Below are 18,387 nucleotides of genomic sequence, written 5' to 3' on the forward strand. Positions count from 1 at the left end.
AGAGAAAATGTTTGAGGCCAATAATTACAGGTCTAAGCTTCTAAGCTTCCCTTTTGGAGAGGAAAAGAGCTGACTGGAGTATGTACAATTAAAAATTTATTGCCAATGACAAATTAATCTTTTTCACCTGATAATGTAGGGAATGTATGACTGTGTTGAAAATACAACGTAAGTAAATTGCATGAACCTTCCACCATGGAGGTTATTTATAGATAGATGTTGTATTTGTAAATTTTAGTGTTTCCAGATAAGTGGTGCAGCCCATTGTTGCACAACCAGAAATAGGATGATATTAACAGAGTGAGGGTATTCATTCTCTCAAGTCTTTGCCAACCCATTTATTTAAATCATGATTCTGTACTTAAATTTCATTAATCTTTCTTTCCTTTGTAAAAATTCAGTAACCTTATCTTACAAAAATGGAGTATTTTGAAAACTCAGTACTGTTACAATGAAGCTGAATCCTTGAAATCTTTAAAAGGGATGAGAGTTCTGTTGTGAACTGGATGAAATGGTTGAATTCACCAAATCAATCAAAAACATAGCCTTTTCAGTTAAGTTATGTCTTCTGTAATAATCATGAATATGGTCTTTTGAGTGTTGTAGAAGTTGTAACATTGAAGTTTTCAGGCTACAAGTAAAAACTTCAGAGTCTCAATTAAATAAAGTCTGCTTCTGTACATCGATATGAGTGAATCCATTACAGTAGCACATTTGTATTTCTAACTTCTCAGGTTCAACAGAAGATGACCTGGTTCTGGAAGTGGTGATTATGATAGGCACTGTGTCCATGGATGATTCTTGTGCAGCAATGCTGGCAAAATCTGGGATTATTCCAGCACTCATTGAACTTCTAAATGGTAAGGTTTGACAGAATATGTGTTTTGCCCTAATCGAGATGGTAAATGTAGAGATAAGTGGACCTCTTCCTAATTCAAATAAGCATCAAACACAGACATACAATTAAAGTTCCTATGATGGTCTCACCTCAGTATTTATTAGTACAATGCAGTAATTGGTTTTATTCTAACTTGAGTTGCAATGCCAATGAATCTTGCATGAGTTCCATGTAAGTTTTCAAAAGTAGTGGACTCCTGCATTTAGGGATGTTGTGGTATTACTTGTGTTTTTTTTAATTATCTTATTGATTGGACAAACAAATTGGCAATGGAAGCCTTAAGAACAATGATTTCTTAGTGCAATATATTGACAAGCTAGGGTATAGGCAATTTGTAATAAGTCCAAGTTAGTTGATGACCTCATAGTAAATAATTCCCAAAGGAAATTTCAGATGCAGTTTGATGGAGAGAAATTGGGGTCTGAAATTTCTGTTGTCAACTTAAATGTAGGCAATTGCAGTGGCATAACAACAGTATTGGTCAAAGTGAACTAAGAATATTTATTAAGAGGTAAAATGAGAGGTTAGCTAAAGCAGATGTTTGAAAACCAGCCATAAGACATAGGAGCAGAATTAGGCCATTCAGCCCATCAAGTCTACTCTGCCATTCCATACCATCTACCTTCTCACTACATCCTTTGATGCCCCGACCAATCAGGAAACTATCAACTTCTGCTTCAAATATACCCACAAACTTTGCCTCCACCGCATTCTTTGGTAGCGTGTTCCACAGATTCACTACTCTTTGGCTAAAAGGAATCCTCCTTTCCTCTGTTCTAAAAGGTCACCCCTCAATTTTGAGGCTGTGCCATCAAGTTCCTGATGCCCCACCATGGGAAAGATCCTCTTCACATCCACCTTATCTAGACATTTCATCATTCAATAGGTTTCAATGAGATCCCCCCCCAAATTCTTCTAAATTCCAGTGTGTACAGGCCCAAAGCTGCCAAACACTCATATGTTAACCCCTTCATTCTTGAAATCATCCTCGTTAAGCTCCTCTGGACTCTCTCCAATGACAACACATCCTTTCTGACCCAAAACTATTGACAATACTCCCAAGTGTGGCTTGAATAAATCTAATAAAGCCTCAGTATTATCTCCTTGCTTTTATATTCTACTCCCCTTGAAATAACTTCCAACATTGCATTTGCCATCTTTACCACAGACTCAGCCTGTAAATTAACCTTTTATGAGTATTGCACAAGGATTCCCAAGTCCTTCTGCACCTCCGGTTTGAATTTTCTCCCCATTTAGATAATAGCCTGCAGTATTGTTCCTTTTCAGAAATACATTATCATAAATTTCCCAACACTGTATTCCATCTGCCACATCTTTGCCCATTCTTCAAACTTGTCTAAGTCAACCTGCAATTACATTGCTCTTCAGTGCTACCTACCCCTCCACACCTATCTTTGTATCATCTGTTAACTTTGCCACAAAGTCATCAATTCCATTATGTAAATCATTGACAAACAATGTGAAAAGTAGCGATCCCAACACAGACCCTTGAGGAACACCACTAGTCACTGGCAGCCAACCAGAAAAGGCCCCCTTTATTCCCACTTGCTGACTCCTGCCTGTCTGCCATTCCTCTAACCATGCCAGTATCTTTCCTGTATCGGCATAGGATTTTATCTTGTTAAGCAGCCTTGTGTGTGGCACCTTATCAAATACCTTCTGAAAATCCAAGTAAGTGACAACTACTGCCTCTCCTTATTACTTCCTTTACAAACTCTAACAGATTTGTCATGCAAGATTTTCCCTTTACAGAAACCATGCTGACTTTTGACTTATTTTATCATTAGTCTGCAAGTACCCAGAAACCTTATTCTTAATAATAGACTCCAATACTTTCCCAACCACTGAGGAAATTATAGGCTAACTGGCCTGTAATTTCCTTTCTTTTGCCCTCCTCCTTTGTTAAAGAGTGGAGTGACATTTGCAATCTTTCGTTCCTCCGGGACCATGCCAAAGTCAAGTGATTCTTGAAAGATCATGACCAATGCATGTGTATCTCTTCAGTAACTTCTCTCAAAACTCTGGGGTGTAGTTCCTGTGGTCCAGATGACTTATCTACCTTAAGACCTTTGAATTTGCTCTGTGATTTTTCCTTTGTAATAACAATGGCGCTCACTCCTGCTCTCTGACACTCTCAGACCTCTGGCATGCTACTGGTGTCTTCCACAGTGAAGACTAATGCAAATTACTTATTAAGTTCATCTGCCATATCTTTGGCCCCCATTACTACCTCAACAGTATTATTTTCCAGTGTTTCAGTATCAACTCTCAACTCCCTTTTAGTATCCTGTTTTATATTATTGGCTAGTTACCATTATCTTTTCCCTTCTTACAGATTTTTTTTAGTTGCCTTTTGTTGGATTTTAAAAGCTTCCCAGTCGTCCCGCTCACTCTTGCTATCTTATATGCCTTTCCCTTGTCTTTTATGCTGTCCTTAATTGCCCTTGTCACCCACAGTTGCCTACCCTTACCATTTAATAACTACTTCTGTGGAACATATCTATCCTGTGCTTTGTGAACTATTCCCAGAAACTTCAGCCACCTCTGCTCTGCCATCATCCCTGCCAGTGTTCTCCAGTCCACCTAGGCAAGCTCCTCTCTCAAGCCTCTGTAGTCCCCTTTATTCCATTCAGATATTGATAAATATGACATGCTTCTCCCTCTCAAATTGCAGTATGAATGCAATCATATTATGATCACTGCCTCCTAAGGATTCGTTTACGTTAAGTTCCCAAAGAAGATCTTGGTTATTACACAACACCAAACCTAAGATAGCCTTTCCCTGAGTAGACTCAAGCGTAAGCTGCTCTAAAAAGCGGTCTTGTAGGCATTCAACAAATTCCCTCTCTTGTGATCCAACACCGACCTGACTTTTCCAATTCCCTTGCATATTGAAGTCTCCCATTACAGTTGTTACATTACTATTATTACATGCCTTTTCCAGCTCCTTTGCAATCTCAACATCGCCACATCTTTGCTACTATTTGGAGGCCTATGTATGATTCCCATAATGCTTTTTTTTCACCCTTGCAGTTCTCTTGACTTCACCCACAAAGATTCAACATTCTCTGACCCATGTCACCTCTTTCTAAAGATGTAATTCCATCTCTTACCAACAGGGCCACGCTACCACCTATACCTTCCTGCCTGTCCTCTCAATACAAAGTATATCCTTTGATGTTAAGCTCCCAAATATGGCCTTCTTTCAATGATGCCCACTACGTCATACTGACCAATCTATAATTGCACCACAAATTTGTCCACCTTATTCCAAATGCTATGTGCATTTAAATACAACGCCTTCAGTCTTGCTTTTTTCTTCACCCTTTTGAATTTTGCCTCTTTGGTACAGTTCAACTCTTTGCTCTGTCTGCATTTGTACCCAATCACTGGCTTGTCCTTTGTTATATTCATGTTATACCCATCATCTGCTTGTAAACCTGCTGGCCCATAAACCTCAGTCTATCCTACTGGTTCCCACCCCCCACCATATTAATTTGAACCACTCCAAACAGCTCTAGTAAACCTGCCCACAAGATAAATTGGTCCCCCTTGGATTCAAGTGCAACTCTTCCCCTTCGTACAGGTCAGACCTGTCCCAGAAGAGGTCCCAATTATCCAGAAATCTGAATCCCCGCCTCCTGCTCCAGTTCTTCAACATTTACCTGCCACCTTATTTTAATCCTTTCTTCACTGAGATGTGGGACGGGCAACAATCCTGAGATTACTACCCTCGAAGTCCTGCTTCTCAGCTTCCTTCCTAACTCCCTGTATTCTGTTTTCAGAACCTCCTCCCTTTTTCTACTAATGTCATTGGTCCCAATATCTACCATGACTTCTGGCTGCTCATTCTCCCTTTTCAGAATCATCGCGGACCTTGGCACCTGGGAGCCAAACTACCATCTGTGTTTCTTTTTTGTGTCCACAGACTCACCTATCCATCTATTTATTTCATAAATTTTAGCAAAGGTATATTAATGTGAGAGGATTAAATGGATACACCATCCACAGCTAATTATAGAAGTTAAAGCTGGTATGAGGATAAAAGGAAGAGGCATACAATATTAGGAAGGTAAATGGCAGGCTAGAAATTTTGTAGATGTAGTGTATTTAGACTTCTAGAAGATATTGATAATGGGTGGGAGGGTGGCATAGCAGTCACAGCTCCAGAGAACAAGGTTTCATCCTGACACTACTGCTGTTTTGTATGGAGTTTGAACATTTGCTGTACGAACATATAGATTTCCTTCTAGTGGTCTGAATTCCTCCCTCTACTCAAAAAAAAATATACAGCTTCAGTCAGTTATTACTATAAGTTTAAGTTAGGTGTAAGTTAATAACAAAAAGGAGGAGTTGATGAGATGTATAAGAAAGTATAAGTTGCATCTTTGGAGGGAAATAAGGAGATGGGAATAGTCTTCATTGGATTGCTGCCATGCACCCCATAAGTCTCAGGATAGTATACAGACAAGACAGCATTGTCTGCGATGTAGAGAAATCTCTTTGTTCAGGTTGGTGACCATATAAAGTTCACCACTATAGAAGGCAATGGAGCATAAGGTATTGAATATATTGAAGAAGTTTGTAGACTGATTTATAGATAGAAAAGATATCGAAGAAGATGATGGAATATGGCAGCCAACATTATTTTGAATAGTGGAATAGGTTTGAAGGAGGATATCCAGTGTATGCAGTGTATTGCATTTTCTCTATTTATATCCATGTTTATAAACAATGAGTAAGGATAAATGGGTCATTTCTGATTGCAGCCAGTAGCTAACAGGATGCCACAGAACTCTGTCTTGAGACCTCAAATATTTACAAGGTACATTGATAATTTGATTGAAGTGACAAAGTGTAATGTAGCAATATTTTCTGATGATACAAGGGCAATGCTTGGCAAGAATGCGAACACAAATAATTTGCAAGGTAATGTTTGATATGTCCACTGAGTTGGGAAGAAGTTGGGAAATGGAATATTATTTTCAAAAATATGAGATCATTCAACTTGCAAGAAAAAATGCAAAAGCAGACTCGATTGAGACTACAAAATGTTGTAGTATAAAGGAGGAATCTTGAGTCCCAGTGCATGAAACACTGTTGGAATGCTGTAAGTGCATATGGAATGTTACTTTATTTTGCAAGGGACATGTAATATAAGAATAGAGACTTTTTAATACAACTTTGCAGAATATTGATGCTTTTGTAACTGAGTACTACTTGGTCGCTGCATTGGTGGCCGTGAGGGGAAGATTCACTAGGTTGATTCCCAAGATGAGGTTCTGAATGTTCTCGACCCAAAACGTCAACTGCCCATTTCCCTCACAAAATTCTGACTGACTTGCTGGGTTCCTCCAAGATAATGACAAAATAAGAGGGGCAAAGAATGGCTGTTCCTATTTTCTGATGTTACAAAGACTAGCAACACTGATTTGTAGTTTGACTAAGTGTGTGCAGTTGAGGAGGGCTGCAACAAATACAAAAAATAACCGTCTGTTGCTAACAATGGTACCAACTTGCTATTTGGAAGATGGCAGGTATGGAAATTGTCAATGATTTCAAAAGGACATTGGAAACCTTTTGAGGGAAATAATTTTTCAGGGTTATCGAGCATGGACTCCACCAAAACAGCAGCTATTGACACTGGTGCTGGCTCTAACAATTAAAATTTAGTTGATAAGCCCTTATGACTCTCTATTTTGCTTCTTTGTCTAAGATTTTGATTATCTAGGTTTGGTTGACATCTTTTCAACAATCCCATGGGTACTGTTCTCTGGGAGATATTGCTTTTATAAATGCAAGTTATGATGGTAACTTCCTTTGACTTATATAGTTTTATTCTTTCCAATAGACAAACAAGAAGATGATGAATTTGTTTGCCAGATTGTATATGTCTTCTACCAAATGGTTTTCCATCAAGCTACCAGAGATGTAATTATAAAAGAAACACGTATCCTTTCTGAATAAGATTTCTTTTGACAGTTCTATTTAGTACTTGTCATAATCTGATCCAGAAGAAAAGGACACAGTGTAAAACATTAAACTTGTTTAATTATTGGTACTATTCCAAAGCCTGACTCTTTAGATTAACAAGGACTAAAACTTAACTAGATCTTTTTTTACAGATGAAAATGTGTTGCAGCAGCTTATATTTTAGAAATAATTGATTGTGAATACAGTAAAAATGATAAGGCTGTCTGTGAACTTGGTTAAAATAGACCAAACACTGGATTTAGAAATGAATGAACGAACTTTTATTGATTGTCAATACTATATAAAAAAAATTACGTCAGTTTCATAGTCTTGGTGGTTGCAAGATAAGTACCTCCCTCTGCAGCTGTTTCCTTGACTCCCTCACTGGGAGACCACTATCTGTGAGGATCAAAAATACCATCTCCTTGCGGTAAATCAACAGTGATGTACCTCAAGGATGTGTGTTTAGCCCAGTGCTCTGCTCTATACATCCACAATTGTGTAGCTAGGCACAGATCAAACAACATTTATAAATTTGCGATGACAAACGATTGTTGGCAGAATTTCAGATAGTAATGAGGATGTGTACAGGAGCAGGATAGATCACTGGTTGAGTGGTGTCACAGCAACAACCTTTCACTCGACATCAATAAGACCAAGGGATTGATTGTGGTCTTAAAGAAGGGGTAGTCAAGGCAGCACACACCAGTACTCATTGAAGGATCAGAAGTAGAAAGAGTCAGCAGTCTCAAGTTCCAGGGTGTCAATATGTCTGAGGATCTATTCTTCTGGGTCCAACATATTGATGCAGTTACAAAGAAGGCATGCCTATGAGAGTTTAATTGTTATGTCACCAAACATATTCTCAAATTTCTCCACTCTAGCTTGTTGCATCACTCTGTGGAATGGAGGGGCCATGGCACAGGATTGGAAAAAAACTGTAGAAAGTTGTAAACTTCACCAGCTTCATCATAGGCACTAGCCTCCCCAGCATCCAGGACACCTTCAAACAGCAATACCTGAAAAAGGTGGCATCCACCATTAAGGGTCCCCATCACCCAGAGCATGCCAATTCTCATTGCTACCATCTAGGAGATGGTACAGAAGCCTGAAGACATACACTCAATGATTTAGGAACAGCTTCTTCCCCTGAGCCATCAGATTTCTGAATGAACAATGATCCCATGAACACTTTCTCAGTATTTTACCCTTCTCTTTTTGCACTACTTATTTAATTCATTTTGTGTATATAATTATGTATTGCACAGTACTGCTGCTGCAAAGCAACATATTTCACAACATATGCCAGTGATATTACATCTGATTCTGAAAATTCTTTGATAACTTGTTAAAATTGAATTGTTTATTTGATACTAAATACTGATAGTTCTGTTTAATGTAATGTATTCTTCATAATCATTAATATAAGGATGAAATGCTATCTGGAGAATTAAGTTTTAGTTTTGAGTCTCTTGTTGAAAAAGTGTATTTCTTTTTTGAAGAATATTGTAAGTTTTACCCTACCTGAACCAACCAAGGTACAAGGATTCAGCAAAGCTGTTAAAAAGGGATCTGGTAACATTAAGAACAGATCTGGTAGCCATTTGGATGTAAAATTGTGTACTTGTGTATCAAATAAATGTGTTTGCCATTGAGGTGTTTTATAACTTAATCCACCACTCTGTGACTATGGGCAGCCCAGGAGTCTGGTAATGATTTAGTGCAGAAACAGCTATAGTGATTGCCCAGAATATGGAATCAGCTAAAAGTGAAGGCTACAGGTTTGCTGAATATGTCTCATTGCTATAAACAGCAAAGTGTTCTGCAAATAATTGAAAAGAACAGAGATCTCCCAGGCTTAATATAATGTCTAGAAATTCAGTCATGTTTCCATCATTATCTGTTAAAAATTAAGGTATAAAAAGACAAACTGAGAAACAAATTGTGTATTTAAATGAAACATGGAACAAATTAGCAGATGACCAATACTACTATAGTACTATAAAACTGTTTTAGAACTGTGTATTAGTAACAGTGAAGAACAAATTTGAGGCTCTACAAAATATCACTATTATAGAACAGCAATGGGAAAACCTCAGAGACAGCATAACACAAGCAGCACAAGAGGTGATTCCCAAACAACAGAAAAAAACTAAAAAGAAATGGATGACAGAAGAAATTCTGAATCTTATGGAACAAAGAATAAAATGTAAGGAAAACAAACCTATGTATCCTTGCATGCACAGATAATAACTAAGTCCAAGGAAGCAAACGAAAAGTGGCTTAAGGACAAACGTGAGTTAATAGACCAGTTGCAGAAGACCAACAGCAGCAAACATGCACAACGAGATCAAAGAGGTCACAAATTGGAAGAAAAGCGGGGCAACAATAGGATGTATGAAAGCAAAAGACGGATCTACAATTATAGAAAAAGGAAAAATAATGCAAAGATGGTTAGAATACATCAAAGACCTATACGACGACAAAGACTGAGAGGACAGCTTTGAAGTTGCCAACGACAACAAGGGCTCAGCAATACTGAAAGAAGAAGTGGAACATTCTATGAAGAAAATGTGAAAGGGGAAATCATCAGGACCAGATAACATTCCAGTTTCACTGTAGGACGCTAGAAGAATTTGGTGTAGAGAAATCAACAATCTTATTGAATAGAATATCCAACAGTGGCAAAGTACCAGGAGATCTTTTAAAGGCAGTATTTATTGCACCGCTGAAGAAACCAGGTGCAACAGAGTGTGGCCAACACAGAACAATTAGTTTAATGAGCCACCTCACAAAAATTCAACTTAGAATCATCATGCTCAGAATAAGAAACAAAATTAAACCAGAGATCAGTGAAGAACAGTGCGGCTTTGTCAAAGGCAAGGGAACATCAAACGCAACTTATATTCTCAGGAATATTATCGATAGGTCAATAGAAGTACAACAAGACCTATACTTCTGTTTCATTGACTACACAAAAGCCTTTGACACAGTGAAACACCAAGCCATCATGAAAATGCTTAAAGATATTAATATCGACGGAAAAGATCTAAGAATATCAACAACCTCCACTATGCAGATGATACAGTACTGATAGCAAACAGTGATGTAAATTTACAGAAACTAGTATCTACCATCAACACAGAGAGTGAAAGACTTGACCTTACCTTAAACACAAGAAAACTGAAGTAATGGTAATATCAAAGAAACCTGATACCCCAAACTGTAGGATTGTATTGGGAAATGAAATCCTGAAACAAGTTCACAACTTCAAGTACTTTGGATCATGGGTAACATCTGATGGCAAATGCGAAACAAACATAAAAGCAAGAATAGCAAAAGCAAGAGCAGTGTTTACAGAAATGAGAAACATTCTAACAAACAAGAAAATAGCAATTAACATTTGCCTTAGAACTCTTAGCTGCTACATTCTTCCTATATTGATGTATGGCTGTGAGTCATGGACCATCACAAATGCAATGGAAAAAAGAATCAATGCAGCAGCGATGTGGTTCCTCAGAAGAACGCTCTGCATATCATACATGGACAGGATAACCAACGAAGAAGTTCTACAGACAACGAAAACAAAACGTACTTTTAAAAAAAAATCAGAAAACAGCCATCAAAATTCTTTGGACATGTCATGCGAAGCGAGACGGTAGACCATTTAGTTACAACTGGAAAGCTGGAAGGGAAAAGAAGCAGAGGCCGACAGAGAATGAAAACGATAGATGGATTAACATCATGGTTAGAAACAGGGGAGGTAACAACTACAGTTCGGAAGGTCAGGGACCCTGATGGATGGAGAGACATGATTGCCCATGATTGAACGGCAAGGCACCTGAACTATTAATTCGTAACAGTTATTGACAGAGGAATTAATCTGTTGATGTTTCCATATTTTTTGAGTAACTGTAAATGAATTAATTCAGCTCAACATCTAGTGCAAATAAGTCTGTCTTCAGACAATGTTTTCAACGATTACATCCTCCAAATCTTCATTTTCACTGTAGTATTCAAGACGATTGTTGATACCTTCAAATTCTTTATGGTTCCTAATCAGTTGAAGTAATGAAGTAATTTTTTATTTTCATTCCCTGCTCTGGCATTTCCAAGCCCGAATGTATGAAACCGCAGTAAGCAAAACAGTTCTGAATTGGCTTATTGCTTATTTCTCGCTATCAGTAACAAAAATCATTGTGTTTCTGAACAGAAGCACACACAACTTATGCTATTTAAAAACTTTTCACTCTAAGCATTGTGCAACATCTTAACCGTCACACGAGTGCACGTGGCTGTTGCTAGTTAGAACCTGTTGGCAACAGTATCCTACCCCAATTAAGTACTTATTGTCCCAAATAAACAAAGGGAAATCTGGCAATTGTGTTGATTTTATTCTTTAAGAGTTGTCCCAATTAAGTGGCTGCTCTGATTAAATGATGGCCCAATGCACAGGAATCCCCTGTACTTCTATTCAGCTTTTTATTTAAGATTAATTACATTTATATTCAGCTAGCTATGCAATTTTCTTTCAAAGATTCATTGCTGTATTAAAGCGGTATTTAAGCCTTTGAATTTCCCACAAAGTTTCACCATCCAGACTTTGATATGCTACAATTGATTGTTGCTGATTCAGAATTGTCGAATTCCTCTTTCAATTTGACTGCAACAGTTCAGTTTTCACAATGGCAATTAGAAATTTGCAATTAATATGCAGACCTCATTAATAGATTAGGAAAAAAATTGACAGTGGTATTTTTCCTTAATCTGTTCCCAGAAGCTCCAGCGTATTTGATTGATCTTATGCATGATAAAAATGCAGAGATACGAAAAGTCTGTGATAACACACTGGACATAATTGCGGTAAGGAAAAAATTATATCCTTTGTAGCACTCATTTAACGATTTTTATCTTTGGTTCAAGCATTTAAATAGAGATTTGTTAGTTATGTCCATGTTGTATGATGTGGGGATCATGGTCTTTCCATGATTGTTCTTGGCAAATTTTTTCACTGAAATGGTTTGCTACTGCTGCTTTCTGGGTAGTGTCTTTACAAGACAGCAGACCCCAGCCATTATCAGTACTCTTCAGAGATTGCCTGGATTCACTGGTCGCTTAATCAGGACTTGTGATAGGCACCAGCTGCTCATACAACCATCTAGCAACTTCACTGGCTTCATGTGACCCTGTTTAGGCGGGATGAGGGTACTTAAGCAGGTACCACACCATGCCCAAGGGTGACCTGCAGGCCAGTGGAGGGAAGGGGTGTCTTACTCTTCCTTTGTCTGAGACATACACCGCCACCCAAAGTAGAGATTGAAATGTATAAATGGAGGAATGCTACAGTACAATGTAAAGGATGTATCCAAGCAGAAGAATTAAAATTTCTTTCACGCAAACACTGGGAAGAATAAAATGTTGCTTTTAGTCTCTGCACAATCTAACTACTGATATTATCTCACTCTTTCTCTCGCTTGCTCTTGCTGTCTATCATTTTGCAGCCCAGTCCAGATCCCTCAACAAGCTTTTGATAGCCTTCCTCGTTGTCCACTACACCCCGTTCTTGGTGACATCCGCATATTTGCTGATCCAGTTTACCACATTATCATCCAGATCGTTGCTATAAATGGCAAACAACAACGGACCCAGTACAGATCCATGTGTTACACCACTGGTCACAGGTCTCCAGTCAGAGAGGAATCCATTTATTACCACTCTGCCTTCCCCTGTGAAGTCGATGTCTAATCGAATTTACTTCCTCATCTTAAATGTCAAGTGACTGAACCTTCTTTTTTTTTTACTTTTTTTATTGCATTTTTAAATGGTTACAAAGTATGAAAAAACAATGTATATAACCCTTACCCCCTCCCCTTAACCCCTCCCCCCTAACTGCCCTATAGAAAAAAAAAGAAAGAAAGAAAGAAAGAAAGAAAGAAAGAATGCCTGGTTGTTGGAAGATCTCCACATACTCCATGGAATTCGTAATAACTTTAATATGTATATTTATTTCTTTCCCCTAATAACCAATTGTTTCATCTTCAGAGCATCTATATATTTAATCCTATCTTTTGTAAATAAGGGCTCCAAATTTTCAGAAATGTTTCATATTTATCTCTTAAATTATAAGTAATTTTTTCTAATGGAATACAACCATAGATTTCTTTCTTCCAAGAATGTATACTTAAATGTGTATCCGATTTCCAAGTAACTGCGATAGCTTTTTTGGCTACTGCCAGTGCAATTTTTATAAATTCTTTCTGATACTTATTTAGTTTGAGTTTCGGTTTTATCCCTTCAATATCACCTAGTAAAAATAATATTGGATTATGAGGAAATTGTGTTCCTGTAATTTGTTCCAGTAAAAGTCTTAAATTTGTCCAAAAAGGTTGAATTTTAGAGCAAGACCATGTCGAATGTAAAAAAGTACCAGTTTCCTGGTTACATCGGAAACACTGATCCGATAAATTTGGATTTAATTTTTTTATTTTTTGTGGTGTAATATATAATTGATGTAGAAAATTATACTGCACTAATCTTAACCGAACATTTATTGTATTTGTCATACTATCAAGACATAGTCTTGACCAATTTGTTTCTTCAATTTTAATATTCAAATCACTTTCCCATTTTTGTCTTGACTTATGGACTCCTTGTTTAATTACCTGTCTTTGAATCAAGTTATACATGCAAGATATAAATTTTTTGATATTTCCTTTTTGAATTAAAATTTCTATTTCATTAGATTTCGGCAATAACACTGTTTGACCTAATTTTTCTCTTAAATAAGCCCTTAATTGAAAGTAACAAAGTGTTGTTTGATATTTTATATTTATTCTTTAATTGATCAAATGACATTAATATACCTCCTTCAAAACAATTCCCTATATATCTAATCCCATTTTGAATCCAATTATATAAAAGTTGATTGTCCATTGTGAAAGGAATAAGTCTATTTTGAATTAAAGATCTCTTTGCTAATGAAGATTTTTTTGTCTCAATCTTATTCCATAAATCAATCAAATGTTTTAATATAGGAGATTCTTTCTTTTCCCGTATCCATTTAGATTCCCATTTGTATATAAAATCTTCTGGTACGTTTTCTCCTATTTTATCTAATTCTATTCTAATCCATGCTGGTTTATCTTTCTCGAAAAAAGATGCAATAAATCTAAGTTGATTTGCTTTATAATAATTCTTAAAATTTGGAAGTTGTAATCCTCCTAGATCAAATTTCCATGTCAATTTTTCCAACGATATTCTTGACATCTTACCTTTCCAGAGGAATTTCCTCACATATTTGTTTAACTCTTGAAAAAACTTCTGGGGTAATTGTATTGGTAATGATTGAAATAAATATTGTAATCTAGGGAATATATTTATTTTTATAGTATTTACTCTACCTACTAATGTTATTGGTAATGCCATCCATTTTTCAAGATCTTCCTGAATTTTTTTCAAAAGTGGTAAGTAATTTAATTTGAATAAGTTTTTTATATCATTATCAACTCTTATACCTAAATATTTTATACCATTTGCTGGCCATCTAAATTGAGTTATTAATCGACATTGATTATAATCTCCTTTAGTAAGAGGTAAAATTTCACTTTTATCCCAATTTATTTTATAACCCGATATTTTCCCATATTCTTCTAGTCTATAAGATAATTTGTGTAGTGAATGTAATGGATCTGTTAAATAAAGTAGAACATCGTCAGCAAATAAGTTAATCTTGTATTCTTCCTGATTAACTCTGAAACCCTTAATATCTGGGTCCATTCTAATTAATTCAGCTAGTGGTTCTATTGCCAACACAAATAAAGCAGGTGATAGTGGGCAACCTTGCCGAGTTGATCTTGTTAACTGAAATGATGTTGAAATTTGACCATTTGTCACTACTTTAGCTTTGGGATTAGTATTTAAGGTTTTAATCCATTTTATAAATGATGTTCCTAGTCCATATTTTTCCAATACCTTAAATAAAAAATCCCATTCCAATCTATCAAATGCTTTTTCTGCATCTAAAGCAACTGCCACACTCATTTCCTCCCTCTTTTGTGCTAAATGGATTATACTAAATAACCGAGTTACATTATCTGCCGATTGTCTATTTTTGATAAATCCTGTTTGATCCATATGCACTAATTTTGGTAAGCATTTAGATAATCTATTAGATAAGATTTTTGCTATTATTTTATAATCGGTGTTTAATAAAGAAATAGGTCTATATGATGCTGGTTTTAAAAGGTCTCTGTCTTTTTTTGGCAATACTATTAAAATAGCTGTTGAAAAAGATTCTGGAAGTTTATGCGTTCTTTTCGCTTGATATATTAACTCCATAAAAGGAGGAATTAATAAATCTTTAAACTTTTTATAAAATTCAGGTGGAAAACCATCTTCTCCTGGAGATTTATTACTTTGAAGTGATCCCAAAGCTTCTTCAACTTCCTTCAATGTAAAAGACATACCTAATCCCTTCTGTTCTTCTGAATTTAATTTTGGAAGAGTTATTTGTGATAAAAATTCTTCTATCTTAACGTCATCATTCTTTGATTCTGATTTATACAACTCAGAATAAAAATTCTTAAAAGCCTCATTAATTTCTAGAGGTTTATAAGTAATTTCATTCACTTTTGTTCGAATTGCATTTATTGTTTTAGAAATCTGATCTGTTTTTAACTGCCATGCAAGAACTTTATGTGATCTTTCACCTAATTCATAATATCTCTGTTTAGTTCTCATAATTGCTTTTTCTGTTCGATATGTCTGGAGTGTATTATATTTTAACTTCTTATTAATAAGTTGTCTTCGTTTTTCTTCTGTCATATTTCTTTGAGATTCTTTTTCTAATTTTATAATCTCTTTTTCCAATTGATCTATTTCTATCATATATTCCTTCTTAATTTTAGAAGTATAACTTATTATCTGACCTCTCAAATATGCTTTCATTGCTTCCCACAATATAAAGTTATCATCAACTGAATGTAAATTTGTATCTAAAAAGAACTGAATCTGCTTTTTCATAAAATCACAAAAATCTTGACGTTTTAGTAAAATTGAATTAAATCATCTATAAATTGATTCCTCTTTATCTATCATTATCATTGTCATTATTAAAGGAGAGTGATCAGACAATATTCTTGCTTTATATTCCACGTTTTTCACTCTATCTTGAGTATTTGTTGATAATAGGAAAAAATCTATCCTTGAATATGTTTTATGTCTATTTGAATAGAATGAATAATCCCTTTCTTTTGGATTGATTCTTCTCCATATATCAATCAAATTTAAATCTTTCATCAATGATAGAGTTAATTTTGCTACTTTTGATTTTGTAATAGCCTTTGTTGATCTATCTAAAACTGGATCTAAACAAAATATAAATCTCCACCTATTAATATTTTATCATGTGCATTAGCCAAATTCAAAAAGACCTCCTGTATAAATTTTACATCATTTTCATTTGGTGCATAAATATTCATAAGAGTCCATAGTTCTGAAAAAATTTGACAATGTATAATTAAATATCTTCCTGCCGAATCAATTAATACATTTTGTATTTTAATTGGTAAATTTTTATTAACCAAAATTGCAACTCCTCTTGCCTTTGAGTTAAATGAAGCTGCAATAACATTTCCAACCCAGTCTCTTTTTAATTTCTGATGTTCTATATCCGTTAAATGAGTTTCTTGTAAGAAAGCTATATCTATTTTCATTTTTTTTAATGTATGTTAAAATTCTTTTTCTTTTTATTGGTCCATTAAGCCCATTAACATTAAAACTTAAAAAATTCAATAAATTAGTCATTATTTTTATTTATGTTACTCCAATCTATAATAATACCTAATCTTTCAACTTTCATTGTATCCTGGGAAATCTTTTTAGAAGTCTCCATGTTGCTATGTGTGTCCCCACCAATCATCCAGGCAAAAGAATAGAAGAAAAATAGAAAATAAAGAAAAAAACAAAATACCCCCCTACTAATGTTGTGAAAGAAAGGAAACACAACATTACCCCCCTCTATTGTACGGGTCATGGCAATCGCCATGATTACACACGTGAATCCCGTAGTAACCGATTCAAAGCTCCCCAGCACCCCCGCAACATAAAAAAAATATATAAAAAAAACATACTATTCTCAATTAATATTTCTAAAATATTACTTTTCTCCCTTATATCGTCCTTAAATGTCCATCAGTTCCATTTGCTTTCTCTGTCTTCGTCTTTAACCATTACATTTAGAAATCTCTACTTTTAATTAACGAAGAGATGAAAGTTTTTGTGCAAACACCTCCGCATCTTGATAATCAGAAAAAAATCTTTTTCCTTCCTCCAAAAAAATTATCAGTGTTGCTGGGTGATGCATTAAAAACTTATAACCTTTTTCCCACAAAACATTTTTAACTGGATTAAATTCTTTCTTTCTCTTCAAAAGGTTATAACTTATATCAGGATAAAAAAGAACTGGTTTCTCAGCTATCATCAACGGACCTTTTCTTCTTTTAGCACCCTGGGCAGCCGCCCTCAAAATCTTTTCTTTATCCTGGTATCTTAAACATCTTATCAAAATTGATCGCGGATTTTGATCATCTTGAGATCTTGGTCTTAAGGCTCTGTGCACCCTTTCAATCTCAATTAAAGTTTCTTCTCCCATTTCCAATTTTTCAGGAATCCATTTTTGAAAAAAATTTATTGGGTCTTCTCCTTCGGTACCTTCTTTAAGTCCAACAATTTTAATATTGTTGCATCTACTAAAATTTTCAAGTTTATCAATTTTTCCCACGAGTTGTTTTCTTTCTGATGTCCAGGCATCATTATCATCTTCCATCCTCTTCATTCTTCCCTCCATTTCTTCCATTTTGACGTCCAAATCTGTAATTTTCTTTTCCATTTTTTCCTGTTTCTTTGTCATTTTATCAAACATAGCCTCCATATTTGTTATTTTTTCTGTAATTACTTTTTGGTTACTTTTAATTACTTTTTCTAATTTTAGTAATCTATGCATTATTTGCCTCAAAGTCTTTTTTGTATTTTCAGAGGAACTTTCATCTCTATCTTCGTCTGATTTTTCCAGAGAGTCCAGCTCTCTCTCAGACTCACTTTCACTGTCGGTTTCAGTCGTTGCTGGGTTTTGTAGTTCTGGTTGCTCTCTTTTGCGCATGCTCGTTCCTTTACGCTTGCGCAGTTCTCGTTGATCTTTCCCTTTAGAAATGGCCGATGCTGCCGCAGTCTCCTTTTCTGTTTCACCGGTGGTGTGTTGTACCTGAGTCCGCGGTTCTTTGGTAGAAGTAGGCCTTGATTCTGTTCCAACTTGAGCGGTCTTCGCGGTAGCAGTTTTCTTCGTCCTCTGTTTATGAGGCATAGCTTAAAACAATCCGGAGTAGTTTATAAGTAACCTTAAAAAAGTATTAATTAACTTTTCTTCACTTAAACATTAATTTATTAACTTTTTTCCGGGAGGGCTGGGTTCCAGCGTCTCGATCCTACGTCATCACGTG

At 35.7% G+C, this 18,387-nt stretch overlaps 1 protein-coding gene across 2 annotated transcripts in view; it reads left to right on the top strand.

The window, feature by feature from the left end:
• kifap3a (kinesin-associated protein 3a) overlaps window positions 1-18,387 on the top strand; it is a 204,243-nt gene that overhangs the window by 125,252 nt on the left and 60,604 nt on the right. For both annotated transcript variants that reach the window (XM_059984450.1, XM_059984451.1), the window contains 3 exons: window positions 735-860; window positions 6,771-6,869; window positions 11,670-11,755. In XM_059984450.1, the coding sequence (XP_059840433.1) occupies window positions 735-860; window positions 6,771-6,869; window positions 11,670-11,755 (311 nt within the window). The remainder of the gene's footprint in view (window positions 1-734; window positions 861-6,770; window positions 6,870-11,669; window positions 11,756-18,387) is intronic.

Source organism: Hypanus sabinus, chromosome 11 (assembly GCF_030144855.1).
Source record: "Hypanus sabinus isolate sHypSab1 chromosome 11, sHypSab1.hap1, whole genome shotgun sequence".
In the NCBI taxonomy this organism is placed as follows: domain Eukaryota; kingdom Metazoa; phylum Chordata; class Chondrichthyes; order Myliobatiformes; family Dasyatidae; genus Hypanus; species Hypanus sabinus.